Here is a 12,613-nt window from a genome sequence, read left to right on the forward strand (position 1 = left end):
CTTCCTTTCTCCATCAAAGTTAAAAAAAAAAATCACCCTTACTAACTTCCATTGTAAAGTGTTGCTTCTAATTGTTTTGTTCTAACTTGGTTTGACCACATCAGCCCTACTATATCAAGTCTCTTTCCTGATATGACTAATTCTTTTCATGTCCTTCAGTACATATATTATATTGCCCTAGTAGAGTCTAGTTGCAGTACTAACTTTTTTCAGCCAATTTTATATATGCCTAGGGTCAAGTCATGTTACCCATACTATTAACTAGCACTATAAATGTCTAATATAACTGTATTAGTCTTCTATTGCCATGCAACAAATTACCACAAGTTTAGTCGCTTAAAATGATATTTATCATCTCACAGTGTCTTTTTTGTTTTGTTTTGGTGGTGGCTGGCTGGTATGGGGATCCAAACCCTTGACCTTGGTGTTATAACACCTTGCTCTAACCAGCTGAGCCAACCAGCCAGCCTGCAGTGTCTTTGGATTAGGAATCCGGGCACAACTTAATTAGATGCTCTTCTCAGGGTCTCTCAAGGCTTCAATCAGGGTGTTGGCCAGGGCTACAGTCTCATCTGAGGCTTCCGGTTCTCTTCCAAGCTCATTTGGGTGGTTGTTGGCAGCCCTGATTTCCTTACAGATGTAGAATTTACGGTGGCTTATTTCTTGGCAGAATATCTCTGAGCTCAGAAAAGGACTATGCTCTCTTTTATAGGGCTCGCCTGATTAGATCAGGCTCTTCAGGATGATCTCCTTTTGATTGACTCAAAAGTCAACTAATTAGGGACCTTAATTATATTTTCAGAACCCCTTCACCTTTCCCATATAATATAACATAATCACAAGAGTGATAATCAAACGTATTCAAAGGTCCTGCCCATACTTAAAGGGAAGAGATTGTATGAGGTATGTATACTAGGGAGCTAGGAATCCTGGAAGCCTTGTTAATTCTCCCTACTGCAGTAACACAGACTGAATTATGAGACTATGAGTTTGCTCTTCCAAGTCTGTATTTTAAAAGACACTGTAATACATTCAAAATTCATACATGGGAAATAATAACAATCTAAACAATGGAAATATTCAATTGTTGGGACTATTTTTAAGACTGTGATGTCAATCCTGTAATAAGTCTCTATTTTTTTTTTTTTTTTTTAAAGTGTCCTTTTTTTTTTTTTTTTTTTTTTTCATTTTTTTTTTTTTTTTTTTGTCGTTTTTTCGTGACCGGCACTCAGCCAGTGAGTGCACCAGTCAGTCCTATATAGGATCCGAACCCGCGGCGGGAGCGTCGCCACGCTGCCAGCGCAGCACTCTACCAAGTGCGCCACGGGCTCGGCCCTATAAGTCTCTATTTTCAGAATGAAACTGAAACTACCATTTTGATTAAAATTTATTCTATCTATTATTAGCATAGTGGATTTTAAATTAAGTAAGCAAGAAGAAGGGGTGGATTTCAAATGAGCAAATAAAAAAGCAGTTATCAGCATTTTCCTCTTTATTATTTTCATAAGTGGAGATTTATTCGTTTAACCCGCTTTGCTGTATTCTTCCTGAAATGTGCTGTGTTCTTATATCCTGGTATTGTTAGGGTTGAATTCATTCTCACACCGAGTGACCCAGTATTTGAGAGTTTCTTCCCTTAGCTTTGAATATATGATATTTGAAAAGAAGCTGTTATTGAAAATAAATGACTGTAATTAAATATAACAGTGAATAGAATGTCAATTCAAACAATATCAAGGAAAGTTTCTAAAAGGAGCATTTTGTTGATTGTGGAAGGGTTTTCTAAAAGAAAGATTGGCCATTTTTATAGCCTGAATAAAACAGTAGTAAATATCCTGTAGGATATATCCTGCTTTTTAAAAAAAAAAAAATTAATTGACATGATTCTTCTTTTCCAGATATGAGAACTAGACTTGTTTTCTGAGTTGGAGAAAGGAGGGGAATTGTATTTTTATTAGAATTTTGGTTAACTATGAGCTTCTAATCATGGTAATGATTTAAATGATTATAAAAGATTAGAAAGCCTCAAGTATTACAAAACAAGCATTGTTTATAGTCTGCTTTATTCCATTATGAAAGGAATGCTTATGGTTATAGAGAATTTTTGTACAGTCCTATCTTTAAATTCTTTTACTACCCCTACTCCTCAAATCTACTCTGATGTTGTCTTCACCTAGTAAGCTGACTTTTCTAGTGGTCTGCCTTCAGCTCCTTTTCAAACATACATGGGTTTTACTAGACATATGAAGATATTACTAACCCAGCTCCTCAGGATGCCCATTTTGAATTGTGATTTTTTTGTCTTTTTATTTTCAAATAATAGGATATATTATTTAAATGTGTAGTAACATTTAAGTGAGTTATTAGTGTAGGTTAATGGACAGTATACTGTACCGGAAAGCAAAAGACCTGAGGTTTAACACTAGATTTACTAATAGCTAGTGGTGTTCAGTGGAACAGTAAACCCCTGAAATGCTCTGGTAAAAAAGGGTTCTGGAGCCAAAAAACTTGGGATCAACTAAGCGTTTTAAGAAATGCTGCATGTTATTCACAATAGCCGAAAAGTGAAAGCAACCTGGGGCCCATCAGCAGGTAAGTGGATAAAGAAAATGTGGCATGTATACACCACGGGATATGATGCAGCCTTTAAAAAGAAGGAAATCTTGATATTTGTGACATGGATGAACCTGGAGGACATTAGGCTAAGTGAAATTATCCAGAGTAATGTATATGTCTCTCTTATATGTGGAATCTAAAAAAGTCAAGCATAGAAACAGTAGAATGCTGGCTGCCAGAGGCTTGGGGTGAGGGGCAGGAATTGGGAGATGTTGGTAAAAGTGTACAAAATTTCAGTCGGACAGAGAAACAAGTTGAAAAGATTTATTGTACAACATGGTGACTATAGTTAATAACAATGTATTGTGTACTTGAAAATCACTAGAGTAGATTTTAAGTGTTCTCACTACACAAAATAAATGTGTGAAGTAATGCATATGTTAATTAGCTTGACTTAGCCATTGCACACTGTATACATATTTCAAAATGTTATTTTGTACACGATAAATATGTGCAATTCTTATTTGTCATTAAAAAGCAGCTTAAAAAATATACTGCATACTGTTTCTTTGTCCTGGAGGTACACAGTGCACATTAACATATTAAAGCCTCTGAGAAGTCCTGTAGTAAAGGTATCCAGTGAACGTGGTTTAACCATTTCCCACACCTCTTTTGACCACAGAATCTATTTTGAACATAATATTGTCTGGAATTAGTAATCCAGTAATTTGGAAAATACTACTATACTTGAAATCAGCCATATCTTCCTTAAATCACAGATTTTCTAAGCTGTGTGAACTTCTAGAACTACATTTGTTTTGAGCCAAAATACCAAGATACTATATTTTCATTTAAATTTCTTACCTCTAGACATTCATTTGCATGTCCAAGGGTCCAAAAGTTTAGCCAAGGATGGTCTGCAATGCTTTGTACTTTTAAGTATAATTATATTCAGTGTCTGCACACTTGGCTTCACTGTTTTTGTTTTCAAAACTTACTGATTAATTGCCTTTTATTTGTTTTTTCAGGGGAACACTATTTAATCTCTTGGTAATTTTAATTAGCAAGCCTCAGATTCCAAAATCTTGTCCTGTGCTTGATATCCAGTTGGTGGCTGATTCACCTTTAGTTGAAATGTCTTTTGATGCTGAGGTGAGATGAGAATTTTTAGAATAGACCAAATATAATATATAGGAGCCCTGGCTTCTTGTTTTTTCATGTGGATCATACCATTGCAGAATATAGAAATATGATTAAATCAGAGAAATAGGTATTGTCATTAACTTCAAAACTTAGATAACTATTCTGTCAATATTAATATATCTATTTTATATGTTTTAAGATATGTACGCTATGGAAAATAATTAGCATTCTTTATAAGTTAGATAAATCTGCTTATGTTTGTCTCTATACAAAATATTGATGTGTATGTAATTTTATAATTGGAACTCTAATGGGTGAAAAATCAGTGTCTTAGAGATTTTAGGGGGAACTCTTTTGCTTTAGTTTACCATCTCCCTACCTATATAAGCAGTGTAAACTCTCAGCGAGAGTTATTTGTTTTTCTGAGTTTGTACTAAAACATTAGACATATATCAAACTGCCTAGAAAGCATGTATTCTAAGGGAATAAATCAGCTTATTAGTTTATTTTGAGCCAGGCCAACACAATTTTTTTTAAAAAGAATGGGACATGATTTGATTGTTCTTAAACATACAGTTGGAGTTATGTTTTAGAAAATTCTTCCATTTACTTATTCACTCAGTAAATATTTATTGAGCGTTTATTATGTGCAAACAATGTGCTAGATAGTGGGGTCCAAACAGTAAGCAAAACAGACCCAATCTCTGCCTTCATTAGTTTATAATCTGGTGGGAGAGACGGATGTTAATCAAATATACCCATGAATATACAAGTATTACAGACTGTATATGGGACATCTAAAATATGACTTTCACCACTTTCAGTGGTGGAGTGAGTGGACTAGGGATTAAAGAGTGGGATGGAAGCAAGACTCAGGGCTGTTAAGCTAATGCAGTAGTCTAGATGAGGGGTGATATGGGCCAGAGGAAGCTTTCCATGTTCCCAACTGAGGCTAGTCTTCCTTCTTAGAGCTCTCTTAACTTCCTGTACTTTTCTTTCATAGCCTTTGTCTCATTTTATAACTATGCATTTGTTTATCTGGTTGTTAGATTGATGTTTGTTCCCCATCTAGATGTGTATTCCATGAGGGCAGGGACCATGTCTGTGTTGTTCTTTGAATTCCCAACACCTAGCACAGTGTCTGATGTGTATTTGTTGAATAAATAAATGAAGAAGAGAAGAAAAGTGATGTTTTAGTTGTAAAAAGGATAGATTCCAGAAATTTTTTAGGAAATTGAGCTGATAGGTTGACTTGAAAGTAAAGTGTGAGGATTAGAAGATGACTTTTAGGTTCTGGCCTGAGAGTCAGGTAAGAATCACAGCAAAATGTGTAGGTTTAAAGGCGAAATAATGAGCTTGATTTTGGATTTGTCCATTTGATTTGCTGTGGTATTTTCATTTGAAAATATCTAGTTGGAAGAATAGACAGGTCTGGGTTTCATGTTTTCTTGTTCTTGGACTTGCTGATCTGTTGCATCTGTGCTATTAGTATGGTCATCAGGAGATAATTTAGATTTTGGTACCAAGGTCTAATAGAGCAGGAAATTTCAAACGAGAGCTCTTCCTTTCAAAAAGTGCTGTTAGGGAGAATGTGTTGACCTATAGCAGGCCCACAGACAGTTCTCATGCCCAAACATGCCCAAAGCGGCTTATGGGCCAAAAGACAGCCTTGTCAACTGTTTAAGGTTCTTGAGAGCAACAAAAGTCTCCAAGCCCTATATTTACCCACACCGTAGAAAGTGACTTAGTTCAAGTCAGACAAATGCCTAAATTCCCCGGAGAATCTCTCATCTCAATTCTGGGAAGCATATTTCCTCATTTTTGAAAGGAAGTAGGGTTGTTGATCTGATTGATTTTGAAAATTAGGTGTGCAAGTTTTTGTGTTAGTGTTCTGTGGGCCACTGTATCTTCTTGCCCTGACCCACTTTTTGGGGGCATTATTAAACATGTAGTCTTTATGAGAGTTACTTTCTTGAGAATGACTGAACCAAATGAATCAGGAAAATGAACCACACTAACTATATTTTCAGTTAATCAGAAATTCTTGGGCCGGCCTGTGACTCACTTGGGAGAGTGCGGTGCTGATAACACCAAGGCCATGGGTTTGGATCCCTATACAGGGATGGCCGGTTTGCTCACTTGGGAGAGCCTGGTGCTGACAACACCAAGTCAAGGGTTAAGATCCCCTTACCGGTCATCTTTTTTTTAAAAAAAAAAAAAAAGAAAGAAAAAGAAATTCTTTTACAAGTACCTAAAGAGAACCAAAAGATATTACCATTTTCTGTCTTAGCCTGTGATATTGCATTAATTATTCTTGAAAATTCTAGTTACAGAAACTTATCCTGGAATATACCGATACAGCTACAGCACTTTTATATGAAATACTTCTTTTCTTTCAGCAGGTACATATATATTTTTATTATTATATATTATATGGATATTATAATATATATTATATGTTATATATCATGACTATTATATATTATGATATGTGTATATTATATGATGATGTATTATATGATTAATAATATACCAAAGATGCTTGTATTGAGATGGTCTACAAAACTTGTTGATTTAAATGACACTACCTTTGCTCTGAAGTGCTCGTCTTGCTTATTTAATTGATTCCAAAGATTGAATCAATTAGGACAAAAATGTATTTGAGAATGAGTATCCTTTTAGATACCACTTGAACTTCATGAATATAACTTGTTTATTTCCTTGCGTCTTTTAGGGAAATCTTGGATTGGGATCCACAAAGTTTGCTATTAGCTGGATGATGTCCTTTCTACAAAGTTGTCCTCCCATAGTAAGTACGTAGAAGTAAAAACAAAATCACCATTCAAGCCTAATTAAACAGATGTTCTTGTGCTTAATTCGTAAAACACAGATTTTCTCTATGACATAGTCACGTTTATCCAACAGAAGCAAAATGTGAATTTTACAATTTCATTATTTAATTAGAATAAAATGTTTTTACATTTGAGACCTGAATGTTTAAGGTACTGAAATGATATCTTAAATGTGATCTTTTTTTCACAAAAAGCTCTAAGATATATGTAGAAAGCAGAATATCAAATTATTGGCTGTGTAATTAAGTAAAAAGATTAACATTTACCTTAAGCATGGAGTATGAATGTAACAGTTGGAATCAACTGTGCACTCTGTCCTGGCAGCCACCCTCCTAGTCCATACTATCACCATGTCTCTTCTTGACACTATTATTGCATCTGAGTGGTCTGTCCCTGTCTTCCCACTAGATTACAGCAAGAGGGATCTATTTAAAATAAAAATCTGTCATCCCTTGCCTTAAGTTTCTCAACAGCGTTTCCCTTTGAATAAAGACTAAACCCCTTCATATGGCCTACAAGGCCCTTCATGTTGTGGCCCTGCAGCCTTCCAGGTCCCTCACTCACCCAACCATGAGGATCTTTTACTCACTGGCCTGGTCTGCCCATCTCCACCCCCCCCCGCCCCCCAGGACCTTTAACCATTGTCTCTGTTTCTCTATCTGAAATGCTTTTCCTCCCTTTTCCATCTGGTTAACTCCTACTCATCCTTCAGGCCTCAGTCCCCCTTCCTGGGGTGGGATGGCAGAGGATGATTCTCTGAACCCTTTGACTCAATCAGATTCCCCCATTATAGGCACACATGTGCATAGCATGGTGTCCTCTTTCTCTCCTTTATAGGACTTGTCACTGTTGCAGTTTACATGTGTTTGTATTATTTGGTTCTGCCTTGTGGTAGCCATTCTTAGTGCCCGCACATATTCTGGCTCTCTCTTCTTCCAGGAACATGGTAGGATTGCACTTCCCTCCCAACTTGAAATTAGGTGAGCCTCAGTTTTTGCTTAGGCCAATGAAATATGAGCAGAAGTGGCTTATGTCACTTCTTGGCAGAAGCTTTAAGAACCAGGGCATACTTCTTGCATTCTCTTTTCCTTCTGATATGGTAACGGGCAACATTCCACCTGGTGGCTCCTCCACCAGCCGATGGCCCTGAGTGACTACAATGAGCAGAGCCCCCTACCGACTCATGAGGGGTATATAGTGTGAAGAAATAAACTTTCATTGTTTCAAGCAAAGCACTGGTATTTGGGAAGTTTGTTAACACGTAATAACATAGTCTATCATGACTGATACAATGTCTTTCTTTTCCTACAGTTTGCAAGTGCCCTGAGGCTAGGAGCTGTGTCCATTGTGCTAGGCACATAATTAGATGTTCAATAAAAAATCTACTGAATTAATTCTAAAAAAGGATTTTTCCCTTATTTGCACCTCCCCAAGTTTAGTTTCCCTTATTCATTTCATGTATTCATACATTTAATCAACATACTTTTAATTAGAAATCTCTTCTAACAGTAGTAATCCAGATTAAATTTTCTTTGCTAATGGAGGACTTAACATGTGGTAACATGTTCTTTCCATATATGCACATGCCTCTGTTGACCATCAGTTGTTCCTTGCTTTGTGTTGTTTTTCCAGAGTGAAATTTAATCTGTTTTCTACAGAATCTAGGTTCTCTTATGAGATCCCTATGGCATATGTTTACAAAAAGCTGGCTGGGGCCGGTGGGTATACTTGTCTGTAGAACAGCCAACTGCTTTATACAGAGTTTGAGCCCATGAACTTAGGTCCTTCAGGAGCAAACAGACTCCAACTGGTCTCGGGCCCACTTCAATGAGTGTCGTAGTAGTCACTCACAGAAGTGGATGCTATATGTGCAAAATGCAAGACCCCTCCTTTTTCTGTATGGTGGTGGAAGACGCCATCATCTGAACTGATGTGTGGAAATCCGGGATCCTAAGAACTCCAAGCAATAGGGAGGTTTCTTTATCAACCTCTCGAGTTGGTTTACCAAAGGAAGTGAGTATGAGACCAGTCTGTGAGGATCACTAACAGTGATCACTACCAAGAGGATCACTAAAACTGTTGAAAGCTTCAGTATTAGCCCAATTCTAAACAGTATGGGCAAAAATAGACCATTTGAGAGAAATTTGCAAGCAAAGAAACTAATGGGATCTTTGAATGCACCTGCAAGTCAGTCAGCTCTGATTATCTTACTTGGTTAGAGAAGGGTGCTAAAGAAGTTAAAAATTTAATCCCCAAATGAGCTAATTAGCCTTGCTTTGTTCCACAGCCCCAGACTCTCTAACCTCAAACTGTGCTTGCCTGACAATATATGCTTAGTCAATAAATGTAATGTTTAGGCAATATGTAAATGTGTCTGAACTGGGAAAAACCCACTTCAACCCACTTGCTCTACTTAGGAAGTGCCAGTAGCAACATCTTTCAATAGAAAAGCAAGACGATTTTATTGATACTAATTTAAGGGGCATGCAGGATGACGTGCTGGGTGAGCTTGAAAGGGTACAAGCATTCCTTTCTGATTTTCACACTAGCCTACATTTATGGATAGTAGTTTGAAAATGCCAAAACAAAAAGAAACAAACAAAAAACAACTCAGGGAATCCTGTTCTTGTTTTTGGTTATTTAGTTCTGTTGTGAATAACAGGTTTTTTCTGTGAAAAGCATGCATCCAATAACTTCACATTATTGCACATTTTTCCATTTTAATTTCTCCCCGAGAAATGACACCAGATGTGCACCTGATGAACACCCCAGCTAACAGTGGCATCAACATAACTTGCTTTTGTCAGGCCTGGTCTTCTTTGCTTTCTCACTTAAAGTAGTGTTTCTCAAGGTGTGATCCAGGGAACAAATCCATCAGAATTGTTTATGGTGAATGCTTGGAGGCTGGGGCCCAGCATTCTGCATTTTTAGTGAATTCCCTAGGTAATTTTCATACATACCAAAATTGGAGAACCACTTACTGCCTTGGAGGATCCTTCTTTAAAGACAAAGGCAGCTTATCTTTCTGGGCCATTTGTTCCTACCTGTAGAAAAGAAGAAAAACCATCTTCCCTACTGGTGGAGGCCATACACCTTTTCAAGCTGCCCTTTCATCTCCATTCCTGCTTCCAGTGTTCTCCTTCCACTTTGAAGCCAAACTACTTTGAAAGTCAGTACTAGTTCTAACTCTGCTTGTAGGGGACAACTGGTAAACCCAGTTGGTCTATGATCGGGTGCTCTCTGAGTACCATTTCAATGAGAAATAGTATAAGGATATTGGTGTAAAGCTGGTGAGGGCTTCAGCTTAGATTTGTAGTTTAGGCTTCAACAGAAATAGGTGCTCTTATGGGTGGCTTGCAGCCTATGTGTAACTGCATTTTCCTTGTCTAGATTACTTTTGTGGCCAGTATTGTGAAACAAGTGGTGAAGGGGCTTTCAGCTTCGTTTCAGCGGCTCAGTCCCTGCCAAGCAGTTCTGCTGTACCAGCAGTTTTACATCCTCAAGAGCTGCCTGCAATACAGCAGGACTCTAGCTGAGTATATCAGGAATGACTACACTGAAGAATTCAGGTAAGAAAAAAGTCTGAATCTAATCTGCAGTAAAACTTCACTCACTTCTGATTTTCAGGCAAACCTGAAACATGGCCCAATACTTAGAAGATTAGGTTACAATGGAATATCCTATTTTTTGTTTTTTATAGTAATTCACTTTGATCTGAGGTATGGTAGGATTTGAGGAAGCTTCAAGAACAATTGCAATTTGAAGTATATTCCCAGGCCAGAAAGGACTAGTGAAACATCAGACTCTCTCTGAAGAACTGTTTCTCACACACTGTCTTTATTGCAGCCTGCATCTCACAGAAGTAGTAATGATTTTAACCTGCTGTGAGTAATTAAGAGTAACAAACCCCACTGAAGGAGATGATAAATTATGAATTGTGAATTCAACTGAGTCACTGGAAAGAAGGAATAATTAATGAACACAGGTTTTTTTTTTTTAATTTACCTCTTTTACTTGCAGTGACAGAACAGTAAGAAAGCATAGCCAGCATTGATTTCATCAGCCTGCCTGTTCTCCTGCACCTCAGGGGTTCCACTTCTATTTATAGCTGGCAAAGACAAGTGCACTTAGTGATAGAGCCTTGCATTAGCACCTATTAAGGAAAAGACCCAGGTTGTGTCTGACTTCGGGTGAAAAGGATACAGCAGGCATAGCTTTGTCACTAGTTTGGATGGAGACATAAAAGGATGTGAGGCATACATTATGGCTTTAGATTGGCTTTTTAAAAATTTCAGCCCAATTTGTAGACTCTGTTTTTCCTCCATGTTGTATCACACCAAATGTTCCATGTTGGCTCCATAAAAGGGATTTGTTTAGCTCTTAGTTAGTCCAAACCAACCCCCCCGACCTCCGCACTTTTTTTTTTTTTAACTAAGGTAAAATTTACATAGCATAAAATTCACCATATTAAAGTGTACAATTCAGTAACTTTTAATATATTAATGTTATATATAACAACCATCCCCAATATCTAATTGCAGAACATTTTCATCACTCCAAAAGAAACTCAGCATCCATTAAGCAGTCAAACCACATTGTCTCCTCTCCCTAGCCCCTGGCAACCACTAGTCTACTTTCTGTGTTGGTGGCTTTGCCTCTTCTAGACATTTCATATAAATGGAATCACACAATATGGCCTTTTGTGTCTGGCTTCTTTGACTGAGTGTAATGTTTTTAAGGTTCATCCACATCGTAGCATGTATCATACAACCCAATTTTAAAAACTTACTTATGAACATTTAAAAATCAGGACCTGGCAGAAATGGTGTCACACTCCTAGAGGACAACAATTGGCTGGAGCTCAGTAGCGGTTCCCCTCCTAAAAGGATCATGTACTGTTTAGTTCGCCACTTCTCCTCCTTTCTCTCACTTACTCTTCCCTACCTCCCTAATTTCTGTTACTTGTGGGCATTTAAGTTTGTGATCCTTATTTTAAACTAGTGATTTTCAACTTGCTTTGCATTAGAATCACCTGAGTAACCATTAAAAAATACTGATACCGAGGTATCACATGTAGAAATTCTGCTTCAGTTTGTCTGTGGTGCAGCCAGGGCAGTGACATTTTTAAAAAGTTCTTTAGGTGATTCTAATGTGCACCCAGGGCTGAGAGCCATTTTTTAGAGCCATTCAAGGGGATGTCTAAAGGCATTCTCACTTTTGTCTCTTCCCCTGGCCTTTCCTATACTTTTACTGAGGCCTTGGGAATGAACCCTACCCTTCTCTTTTGACTTGGCCCTAGTGGTCACCACGCCTTGACCCTTTCAAATCAACTCCCCACTGTGTATTATCTGAGAAACCAAAAAGCAGTAGCCTCAGCTCATTCTGTGGTGAGGACAGCCCTAGCTTTCTTATTAATGCTTTGATGACTGATACATTATTAATGAAATTCACTTCCTTTGCTAAAGTAAAGTGCTTCAGTGAGCTGAAAGGCATACATATCATAGATTTTCTAGGTCATAAATGGGGGAGGTTGGAGTGCTGAAAATGCTGAGTCTTGTGGCTTAGACTCCCACACCCAACACCCCTACACCAGTGAGTGTGAATGCACTGCTGTGACCAATATGAGAATTCTTGTTTTTAAAGCTTTTTTCTTTTTAATGATTTGCAGGTACTTTATTCACATGCCAGCCTTGGAAAAAAGGCTACCATTGTGCTACCCTATTACCCAACCTACCACTCAACTTTTTCATGAAGTTCTGAAATTGGTTGAACAGAAACAATGTGTAAAATGTTAGTAAGAATATAAAATGTTAATTAGGAATCAACTTAATAGTTATAAGAACAATTTTTTAAAAATTTATTTAATATCTGGCTATCCGTGAGTCCTATAAACAAAGATTTTATTTAAACGTTCCACCAGTACCTCTCTAAGAGAAGTCTTTAAAGTTTTTTTTTATCTGCTATAAACAAAACTATCTAAATCCATTCTGGCATACATAAAGTGGTGCTAAAAACTAGTGTTTTTCTATAAAAAAAAAGTTTCTAAAGACAATAAAACTATA

The 12,613-nt window shown here is 37.3% G+C and overlaps 1 protein-coding gene across 1 annotated transcript in view; it reads left to right on the forward strand.

Annotated features, from left to right (window-relative positions):
- C12H12orf56 (chromosome 12 C12orf56 homolog) overlaps window positions 1–12,346 on the forward strand; it is a 91,831-nt gene extending 79,485 nt beyond the window's left edge. Inside the window, exons 9-13 of the mRNA XM_063115492.1 lie at window positions 3,585–3,708; window positions 6,027–6,101; window positions 6,434–6,508; window positions 9,942–10,120; window positions 12,220–12,346. Of these exons, the coding sequence (XP_062971562.1) occupies window positions 3,585–3,708; window positions 6,027–6,101; window positions 6,434–6,508; window positions 9,942–10,120; window positions 12,220–12,346 (580 nt within the window). The remainder of the gene's footprint in view (window positions 1–3,584; window positions 3,709–6,026; window positions 6,102–6,433; window positions 6,509–9,941; window positions 10,121–12,219) is intronic.
- Window positions 12,347–12,613: the final 267 nt, after the last annotated feature.

The sequence above is a fragment of the Cynocephalus volans genome, chromosome 12 (assembly GCF_027409185.1).
Source record: "Cynocephalus volans isolate mCynVol1 chromosome 12, mCynVol1.pri, whole genome shotgun sequence".
In the NCBI taxonomy this organism is placed as follows: domain Eukaryota; kingdom Metazoa; phylum Chordata; class Mammalia; order Dermoptera; family Cynocephalidae; genus Cynocephalus; species Cynocephalus volans.